This window comes from Hypomesus transpacificus, chromosome 10 (assembly GCF_021917145.1).
Source record: "Hypomesus transpacificus isolate Combined female chromosome 10, fHypTra1, whole genome shotgun sequence".
Classification (NCBI taxonomy): Eukaryota; Metazoa; Chordata; class Actinopteri; order Osmeriformes; family Osmeridae; genus Hypomesus; species Hypomesus transpacificus.
Window position 1 is genome coordinate 8,512,540 of NC_061069.1, and position 10,898 is coordinate 8,523,437.

The 10,898-nt window shown below is 41.6% G+C and overlaps 3 protein-coding genes across 3 annotated transcripts in view; all 3 read right to left on the reverse strand.

Moving 5' to 3' along the window:
- The window catches only part of LOC124472699 (zinc finger protein GLIS1), a 15,390-nt gene extending 11,800 nt beyond the window's left edge, over positions 1-3,590 (reverse strand). The window contains exon 1 of the mRNA XM_047027687.1: positions 3,370-3,590. The gene's annotated coding sequence lies outside the window, so the exon portion shown is untranslated. The remainder of the gene's footprint in view (positions 1-3,369) is intronic.
- A 171-nt stretch (positions 3,591-3,761) lies between these two features.
- Positions 3,762-9,438, reverse strand: ndc1 (NDC1 transmembrane nucleoporin). The gene is given in 20 exon segments (XM_047027675.1): positions 3,762-4,326; positions 4,488-4,590; positions 4,593-4,647; positions 4,790-4,890; positions 5,053-5,080; positions 5,082-5,117; positions 5,853-5,903; positions 6,051-6,163; positions 6,504-6,764; positions 6,871-7,035; positions 7,129-7,210; positions 7,340-7,432; positions 7,612-7,744; positions 7,845-7,896; positions 7,989-8,097; positions 8,216-8,342; positions 8,444-8,618; positions 8,747-8,848; positions 8,955-9,075; positions 9,314-9,438. Coding segments are annotated over 20 exon segments (2,007 nt in total). The 5' UTR covers positions 9,350-9,438; the 3' UTR covers positions 3,762-4,262.
- Positions 9,323-10,736, reverse strand: zgc:113691 (uncharacterized protein LOC503529 homolog). The gene has a single exon (XM_047027722.1). The coding sequence runs from the start codon at positions 10,677-10,679 to the stop codon at positions 9,909-9,911; it is 771 nt and encodes a 256-aa protein (XP_046883678.1). The 5' UTR covers positions 10,680-10,736; the 3' UTR covers positions 9,323-9,908.
- Between the last annotated feature and the right edge of the window lie 162 nt (positions 10,737-10,898).

Genomic DNA, 10,898 nt, shown 5'->3' on the forward strand with positions numbered 1-10,898 from the left:
TGTTAGTAAGTTGTAAATAAAAGCGTACTCTCTGTACTTTTTGATTGACATAGAACTCTTTATTCTGCAACAAAGATTTTTCATAACAGTGAAATAAGTACATGTATCCAAGGTCTACATGAATATGACCTAATTGGCAGTCAAACAAACTGATTCATAAAACAATCAAGTTTTGAAAGAACATACTCATAAATGTGTGGCATATTTATACTCCATACTGAAGCTAATGTCCTTTGCCTCTGTAACACCAAAGCAAAATGTTTATAAATCTGACAAAACTTTGCCATTACTAAGCCAAAAAGTGTGTTTCAGTGCTGACTTGGAAGTCGTTCATGGCCACATCAAGTGTGTCATTAATCTGCATCAGGAGCTGTTTGACATGGGCTACTTGGGGACACTCAGTCACTGAATGAACACAGTCCACTGTATTAGGACGTACAGTGCTGTGCTTACACATATATCTGTCCACAGACAAACATATGCATACATGCACACAAACACACATCAGCCAACTGTCAGACACGGTTAGGTGTTTGGCTCAGAGCTGCTAATCAGAAGTCTGACTTCATTCACAACAAGCTGTTCAGGAATGACACCTCAGAGGGCAGGACCAGTTCCAGGCCAGACCCAATGTCACAGTAGAAAGGGATTACACAGCAACAACAACAGATAAGTGGACACCTCCTCTGTCCATACAGACCTGGTCTGCTGTGTCCTTCTAAACTCGACACAGGCTCTATCCATAGTCTCGACACTTCTATCCAAACTTCACTACACTGGCAGACCCGAACATTTACAAGCAGGTGCAAATCTGTGAGAAATGTCGACTGTGTACAGATGGCAGGAAATTCCAGTGAATGACAGTGGATAGAGCCAAACCACAAGATGGAGGAACACAGAGAAACAGACACACAAGGCCTGCATGGACCTATAGACTCTTCATTCGGTGCCCCTTCTGCTTGCCAAGACCTTGAAATAAGAGATGCGTTGTATGATTGTCTGTAAAAACCGATCCCAAGGTTATTTGTGTCCAACGTGTATCTGAGGGTTCTGATACAACTCTCCAGATAGATGTTTTGGTTCTGTTACAGTACTAGGTACAGAAAACTGAAAGCCTAAAAAGCAAAGTATTTGAGTCCAGTTCTAATTATATTCTGTTTCAAAGCTACAAGGTAACTAACTGCTAGGCAAGTTCTAGTTCTAAAGCAATGACATGCAGTTCATAAGGCTATGTTCGAAATGAACTATGTACTTGACAAGTTACGGTTGTGTTGCTAACACTGCACAAATGTTTAATGGGTAAATAGTTGGGCGGTGGCAACATCTTGACAATATATGACATCTTCTACTAGGAATCAATTGAACTCCACAGTCCACTCGCATTCACTCTCATTTGAGGCAACAGTACTGGTAATATTATACCCACTGAGCACAGTCATACACCGGAGCATATTTCAATTCAACATGATGTCATAGGAGTGCTATGGTTTAAAAAGGCATTGGATAACAATCTGGATTTGTGGTCTCAAGTGATCTGGAGGAGTGGATCAACTGGTTTTATAGATCTTATACATGATGGGAGGTAGGGACAGAGGGAGAGATAGATGACCCTCTTAAGAATCGGGAAAATAGATTACAAAGTTATTTATAGGTAACAGAATATATCATTTTGGGTCCTATAATGATTAAAGATAGAATACTTTAAGTGAAATTTAACTACAAAGTATGATTCTAGTTTTACAGCATGTGGGTTTGCTCTCACAGTTCCTACACTCCACCCCACTGAGTTGTAGGCTACATTCTAGGACTTACTGCTAACTCATATTGCAATCCATAAAGCATTCAATGCCTCTATGTAATGGTCTGGCTTTTCAATGTTCATAAATAAAACTTTGAAATGTAAATTAGTTTTACCCTGAGAAAAATATGAAACATAAAAGTTGAATATACCATACATCTTCATCTATCAGCAAAAACACATCAACTGCTTAGCGTTGTTGTTTTTTGTGATTGCATGTTAGTGTTAGATGGCTTCCAGTGAAAATATTAGTACTTTTCTGCATTGGCTCTCTTCACTGAGCATGGTGTACTTTTCTATGTGTGTGTCCCAACATTTGCTACTTTGCAGAAATGTGTCATTTAGTTTGATGTCAATTGATGGGTGTTTCAGACAGCTCAAAAACGGTATTAAATGTTTCACATAACTGACTTGACAATTATAATTTCTTTGAGAATGAAAATGCAGTCATCTTTTCAACTAGTCAAATCTTACAAACGAAGCAATAACCTAAGACTTGCCTTTGTATTCATTAATCTAATAGTATACATGAATATTCAACATTCAATTTTGGGGGGTTTCCTGAAAAGAGGATGTTCCTGCACCAATATGATTAAGAATTACACTGTATGGCACATTTCATTTGTGATCCTTCTCATTAATGATTTTGTGAGTTGTTAAAAAAAACGACATCTGTTTTAGATTGTTTTGAATTTTAGCACTGATCATTTGTTTTAATTACACTTACAAGAGACAAAGCACAGTTGTGTCACCCCAGGGTGTTGCAAAATACCCATATTCTAGCCAACATAAATATTTTGTAGTCTACTACCTAACATTCTCTTTTAGCAGGCTTATCCAACATGTAATGTACAATTAAGGGAAAAGATGTAAAAGCCTGCTGCACCACATGGAAACACATTTTTCAAAGACAGATGATCCGCTGAGAATGAAAAAGAAGACAATGGAAATACTGTTTCATTTCATTACTGGTTCAGTAAAAATACGTGTTTTTCAGAAGTAGACTACGTTACTGATCGAAATCATAAAAATACAATGCAAGGCTCAGTTACTGTTTTAAGAAATCTGAGGGCAGAAATGACTCATTCTTTCACAGAAAAATATCAAAATTGTACTTTGTGTACCCCGTTTTTACGTTCAGAGAAAAACAAGTAATCGTTTTACTCTGAAGAGCAATAAGCTCGCCATCTTTCCCACCCCCTGCATAGCTGTGTCATTCCAATTGTATTACACAAATCAGGGTTGCAGGGATGGAATGAAGAGAAACCTCTTCAGAGATCTACAGCCAAGACTTTGACGTTCCATTAGGCTTAGCATTTACATGTAAACTGGTATTGTTTCAAAACAACATTCGTTTAATAGGACAAGACCGCAGTGAAACGACTAATAAGCAGTCAACTCAAGTGATTTAAAGCATCTTAAGGTCCAATACTAACGTTGTGCATTTCTGTGTTAGATAATTGTCTATCGTCTGGCATGAAACAATATTAATAGTTACAGATTCTTGCTTGAGCTTGGTTGGAATTAGATAAATCAATAAATTCACAATAGTTTACGGTGCATGTACTCACCTTAGACCAATACTCAACTCCGTGTCGAAAAGTTTTATCCTTGACTCATGTCGATGCATGCGTGGGATGCGTTGTAGCCTACATTACTACTAGGAAAATGTAATTAGTTTGCTTATTCGGTCGTGTCTATAGCAGGGACATGTACACAAGTTTTTCAAGACGTTCACTAAGGTTCTAGCACTCCATTTCAACTGACGTGCGCCACTGTTGAAGTCGTGTATTTGTCCATCTCTGAAAACTCACATGGTCAGCGCTGAGAGAAATCCTCAGGTAAGTGTAGTAGTTTCGGCAATAGTACTCGATCAGTTTGCGAGGCAGCGACCTCTGCTGCCTTCATTATCTCCATGCAGACCAATGCTGTGGATTTTGTATTCTAGCAAAAGGCAAATGTATCTATTGAAAATATTTTATCTTGCATCTGGTTCACATTCCAAATTTGATTTCACTGAACAAAAGCATCTTACTCAACTCATTCACGTCAACTGTTGTACATGTATGACAGCAATTTATGCACTTTCAACATCCACATAATATTTTATATTACAGCATATTAACATTGTCTTTCATTAAACAAAAACAGAGGCACATATGGTGTATACCTCCTTTGTAAAATGTTGACTATTTGCATTTTTTTCTAAAGTGAAAAATGCTACCCAATCTCTGCATTAGTTGAGTACAAAAAGGACATGGGTTTAAGAATGTAACCAAAAGCAACTGTACATGATTTTAAATACAAAGCCCGTATTTATTCATTGCTTTGACATAGGTATTAAATCAAAATCAACTTCAACAGTCTAACAAATAGAACAATCATAAAATAGAGGGCCGGCACATTGCATAACCAACAACACAAACTTCATAGAGTCCAAGGGGAACAGCATCCACAACATACATTATTCTTTGTACTCCAGGAAATGTTGCAATCTCTTCCGATGCTCTGCAGACAGCTGTACAGCACTGAAGACAAAAACAAATTCAGAAGTTAAGTCCACAAAAATCATACCTGATCCACACCGCAGGTTACACTGAAATACAAGCATCCAACATATACAAACACTGGGATTATATTCAAACAAGTCCAGGACAGCCTTTTGTCCATAGAACAAAGGCAGCCTTACTTAAGGTGTTCCCTGAAAGTGGTGGTTATCCTGTAGATGGCAGTCATGAGGGTGGCCCTGAGAGCAAAGCGCAACGTTTTATAGCTGGAGTCTCCTATGCTGCAGGTGACCTGGCTGCCTTACTGGATGCATGGGGCAGCTTAAAGTGCCTGTCCACCGCCTGGAGAGGAGTGAAGCAAAGTCTATAATACTGGCATAGAGCTCAATGTGACGTGAAGAACTTCAGAGAGGAAGTCACAGAGTAAGTCAGTAAGACTTACAACACAAGCCTTCAGGAGTTAGTAAACTCCCCAGCAGCTTACCTCTTGTAAGAGCAGCATGCTACTCAGAATGCTGGGGAGGGAAGTCTGCACCACTCCAAACCTGTCCTCCGAGTACGAGGCTACCACCAGGTGAGACAGCCCTACAAGGGAAGGATGAGGGAACGAAACACAATAGCAGTTGTCCACTCAATAAGACACTGGTTCATCTTCCATCAAGCACATTTATGAATGATCCCACCATCGTTGATGGACGACGTGGAAATGTTATCAGCATGCACTGAATACACATGATATCAACAGACCTTCTAGTGCCCAAATGTGTGATTGGCTGGTCAGCGAAGAGGGCTTGACTAGTGGCCTCCGGGAGCTGCAGGGGAGATCGAGGAGGCACAAACAAGCCGGTCATCCCTCAACCTCATTTATCCATCCGGAGAGAGACTTTCATAGCAAGGCCTAAGTTACTTCAAGGTAGGAGTTCAGCTTAAGTGTTTTTAGAACTCAAATACTTGGACTCAGGTAGGCGGTAATTTACCAATCAATGTTTATTTATTTTGTACCAGCATTTCTCTTCAGCAGGCAATGAGTGTAATCAGATGGACAGGAATCATTGGATGCACATGAAACTGGTCATAAGTGACAGGGATGTAAACCATGCACTACATCTACAAGGGTGGCATGCACTACATACACAAAAACAATGTTAGGATGAGTCTAGTCCGACTGAGAGAACACTACCAAGTGTGTCACACTGGTTTACTACAAGGACAAAGTGACTTGTGCAGCGTTACTGGAGCTTATTCATCCAACAAGCACGAGACCTCCACCTCAAACCATCCTAGGCCACATGTTTGGTCAATCTTAAAAGTTAGTGTTCTTTAAATTGGTTGGCTGAGATCTATGGTTAATAGCGGAGATGCCTTTGAGGAAGAATCACGACTTCATTAGTATCCACACCAGACAGACAGGACAGCTATGAACTTGATGCTTTACTAAATATGTAAACTAATCACCAAGTAGATTTTCTGTGAGTTATTAAAGTCAATTAAATGAGCATGCAGCGAGCCACTCCCGGTCGGACGATTGCATGCACACACAATCTTACCTTGTTCAACAAATACATAATCAACCCACGTCTTGCCAAGAAATGTGTAACCTGAATGGGACAATCGAGTTAAAACATGAAGCTTTATGTCTTGCTGAGTGTCTTGCTGAGTGTCTTCCCCCCCCCCCCCCCCCCAAGGAGTGAATGTTAGAACAGTACTATCCATCATTTAGGTGGAGTTTAATAAGGGGACAGTACCTGGTCCTTCCTGTTCTGGAGGAACTGGGCCAGGAAGCTGGGCTTCTTCTCAGTCTGTGTGGGGCTGGGGGCTGGAGCCGGGGATGCAGGAGGACTGTCGTGGGGCTGGGAGTCTGGATACAGTCATCCATCAACATGAGTAAAACAATACACAACCATCTAACATGGAATTAATACACAATGATGTAACAGTAACAGAGGCTTCTGTTACCAGGTATTCATTAAAAGACTAATGTTTGTCTGCAGCATCATACATGAGCAAAAAAGCAGCTGGTTACATGCTCACACCTGTAACTGCCAGGGTAGGCTTATTTGGGCCACCCCTGTTATAATCTTGGTCCAGAGCGTGCTGCAGCATACTGCCATAACCACAAAGGCCATCGGCTACACAGCAGCTCCAGCCCAGGACCTCCACACAACATCAATCATGTCCAGGAAGCCCTGCAGACATACCTGTGGAGGCAGACCAGAGCTTGGGACACCTCCTCACGATGTGGGGGCTCTGGACCGTCCCAAACCAAGGGGATGAAGGCACCCTGGAGGCTGCCAGGTGCCGCAGTGCAGGGGAGGAGAAGGGGCTGTCCAGGTCAGGGGTGAACGGGGCGGTAAGAGGTCCCCGCAGACCCCCCATGGAGGAGCCCAGGAAGACAGAGCCGGGGGTTCGGATGAGAGCGTTGGGACGAGGGGTCTTCAAATCTTCTGTACCCGACGTCACTGCTTATTTATTTATTGAAAGAATAGCCATGCATAGTAAGTTCATCGTTCTATCATTCAGCCGGGGCTCTCATACATCAGTTATCATGTCTGTATTGGCCTGTACCGGAGCTTTCTGACGAGGTGGACTTGGTGGAGCTGCCACTTGACTGTGTCTTGGCCCTGCCGTTGGTGGCTACAGTCTCATGATGGGCCACCAGCCTCTGGGTCAGGTCAGCCAGCAGAAAGAGACACTCTTTACTGAGGGCATTCCAGTTATGAGGATGGCCACCTAGGACAGTCACACAACCATTGTAGTCAAATGGGGGGTGGGGGGTATTTATTAGCGATCCATCTGGATTTTGAGCAAGGTAAGGGGACAGACCTGGCTGGCTGAGACTGAAGACCTCTGATCGTCGTGACGGCGAGTGTTCGGACAAAAGTGCCAGGTCCTGCAGAGCTAAAAACTGGAAAAGACAACAGACATTCAAAACAGAAACTGACAGCAGACAAACTCATCATACACATATAGAATAAGATCATAGTAACGTCAATGGAACTTAATTTGGCACTGAACAAAGTCATATTGTGGTTACCTTTAATATCATTGGTTGCTTGCCGATGATGACTTTAGGTAGGCACTGATTGACCTCCTCAGCAAAGGTTGACTGTACTGGAAAGCTGTACACCTGTGAGTCAATTCAGACACTTATAACCAAAAGCATATTGAGGATGAGGTTGACAATATGAAAACAGTGCCCCTTACGGTTGCATTACCGATGGAAAGTAAAGATGCAGGAAACAAAGTAACACCAGAACAGAAAGTACGTCTGGAAATCTGAAACGGGCGGAGAGACTAGTCGGTCACCTCTGTGATGAAGATCCTGAAGAGCAGCACTGTGATGTACCAGGTGAAGAGGAGGAAGGTGGCGCTGGTCCACAGGTGGTACAGCAGAGAGAGGTCCAGGAGACCAGCCACTGTATCCAGAGAGTGGACAGAGCTGGGAGCAGACACACAATAATGTACAGCAGATTCAAAATAAATACAGATTTTGTTAATGTCATTGTAATCTGGCGTGTAATAACATACACCCCACTGACCTGTTTATTTGAAGATCCAGTGTTTTACAGATCCATGCTTTTGGGGCATATCCTGTCATATAGGGACAAGACACAACTTAACCATTGATTCAAATATCCACCAAAAAAACTAAAAATTCCCAGAGAGAAGCAAAGAACACTTACCCAAAAAGAAATAGAGGGCAATGAAGTTCCGGACTGAGTAAAGGGCCTGAGTGGCACTGCACTTTATTATTGAAGGTAGTGTTCCCTTAAAGCAGAGATATTTGTATTGCTGGAAAATATAAAACGTAATGAAAAAATATTCATGGGAAGTGCAGTTCAAACTAAATGATTAAATCAATTGCCGTTATGCAACCATGTATATGACACAGTTGACAGAGGGGGATTACCTGAACGGTGTGGAAAGATACGTAGTTCATGTTATGGACCACACCCACAAGGCTATGACTGTATCCAATGAAGGTGCCAGCAAGAAGCAGGAAGAGGTGGTACTCATTCAGGCACATCTGAGAGGAACTACCAAAACCAGAGGGTCCAAATCATAGAAATGTTGATTTAGACTAAACTGAATGTGAACACAAAGGATAATGTGGGTTCCATTGTTTTCGATGACTTACCCTTCTCCCTGTGTGCAAGGGTATCCCAATGTACAATATCTTCCCCCAATGGTGACAGCACAGCACCAAGACACTATTATTCCCAATACACAGTGGACCAGGGAGTGTACAAACTGCCGAGGATGGAGCAGCTGGCCCAACAAAGCAATCTTGGAGCAGGCAATAGATGGGACAACTGGTAGAGAGTAAAAGTACACAAGCTCTAATACCATGTCAATGTAAAAAGTAGGCCTCGTAGCAGGGCTTCTCAAATCCACTCTTCTGTGTTTCGCAGTTTTACAGTTTGTCTAGGCTGTCACTCACCCGTGTAATATTCCAGGTTGAAGAAGCCAACAACCAGGATCACACCACACAGCAGAATGAAGGAGAAGATAGCACTTGCACTAGTCAATAGGTCCAGGCAATCTGGAGGTAATAATAAAAAAGTTTGTAATTAAAATGCACTGAGAATTGTGTAAACTATGCATGACTATCAGTTCGGTATGCGTGTGTGAGTTGTTTGGTTACTTACCTGATATCCACTGAATAGGGTGGAGTAGGCTGAATCTACTCAGAACCACAAATACAGTTGTGGTTGGTGGCAACAGCACCACAGCCCAGGCTACACTGGCCGCTGCTCTCCAATATATAACCTGCAACCATACACTTTGAATACTTCATCAGCACATCAATCGTCGATTAGGTGTTTTAAACGGTGTGGCTAGCCAGTAGTAAAAAGTCGAATTCAAATTAGCCACCGCTGGTTAGCTAGCTAGTGCTAGCTACGGTCAGCTGGTAGCTCAACATTTTCAGCTCAGCAGTTTGCTAAATACCTCGTTAGCTTGCAATACCACTTCATGTGTGGTTTCATTTAAGATCAGTTGAACTTACCTTACGCACAAACCAGCTTTGGTCAACAGAAAACATGGTGTTAAGATACTGGCGAACCTAAACAAATGCCATTCTCTCGCTTGCAGGACTCTTTCCCATATCGCGCGCCACATGCACTCAAGGACCCCACAAGGCCCCCATTTTAGGTCCGGCCCTCATATTGCCTGCATTTTAGTGAAACTTCTTGGAAACCTGTTCCTAAAAGTCAGTCACAGTTGTTGCATGACTAGATGAAAGGTTTATGTAATTTATATAAAAAGGGATATATTCTTGGATATGTTAATTCAACAAATTTGCTATTTGTATAAAAAAGGTCCACGAAACAATTAACTATTTATTTTGATGCTCTTAATGCTAAAAAAACAGAGTCCTACACTGAAACACAAAAAATACATTTACAAAACGATAATCTGCAGTTTCAGCGGACTGACATTTCTATGGCATAAATCAATATTCAGTAAATTTCGTTGTTCGTTCGTCATTTTAATTGTCCCTATTGGTCGTGTTTTATAAAAAATTATATTATATACTATCGATTACTGTAACCAGTTAATCATGTAAAAATCAGGTTTCTGTAAATCCATACATTTTTGATTCATTTAGTGTCATCATGAACAAATGCAGTCTTGTCCCGATGATGATTTCCACTTCCAAAACCATTTCCAAATGTTGTTAAACCTCTTTTTTCTATCTTTTCTAAACTTGATTTTTTCTCTGTATCCCGGCGGAATGGTTTGGTTTCAAATGCGTTGATTGGAAGCTTCTGAGCAGGGTTGATTGACATCTCTGTCTGGATTGATTTATGGGCTATTGGTTTCTGTCCGGGTCTTTGAGCAATTGCGGGTAGAGTGAGCTGCTCTCTTTGAGACTTCTTGTCCTCCCACAATTTCAGTAAACGTCGCTGGTTGTTTGTCATGTCCTTTAGATTTTGCTGCAATGATTGCACCTGATCTTCCAACAGAGTTTTGGAGGTAACAGTGTTTGCCAACTCCGATGTTAAATCATCAATAGTCAAACTCAATTTTCCTGTTTTTTCAACCAGGGAACTGCACTGACGTTCTTTCTCATGCAAATCGTTAATTATGTCCTTTGTGGATTTACCATTGAATTTGGGACTGGCCTCAAGTCCTATCTCCTGCCGTAGAGTCTTGACCATTTTCCGCAGCTCTTTATTATCCACTGTCAAGGTCTTCAGTTTCTGTTTAAGTGCCTCTGTTGAACGCATTCTCGATTCGTATTGTCTCAGTTTTTCCCGAAGACCATTCTCTCTGAGTATTGCGTCGTCTCTTTCTTTTCGGCATTTTTCCAAATGTTTCAAAGTCTCGAATTTGGACACTTTCTCACCTTTTCCATTTGAAGTAGCCATCCTTTTTTTACCGGTTCTAAGAATCACACTTAAAACACGGTTTAAGTTATTCTCATACCTTCATCCACATCTGAGCCTGGCAGGGATCCTTTATTATATGCTGTAAATCACAGGAGTTAACATGTATTACTATCCATAGTTAAATCCACCTCTATAGAGGGAAACAGCTACCTGCATGGCTTGACTGAAGCAGTCGACATTCCTCTCCGAGGGTTATCA

What these genes read in the sequence shown, in the direction of transcription:
- zgc:113691 (XM_047027722.1), bottom strand. Translation starts at nt 10,679, where the DNA reads ATGGCTACTTCAAATGGAAAAGGTGAGAAAGTGTCCAAATTCGAGACT.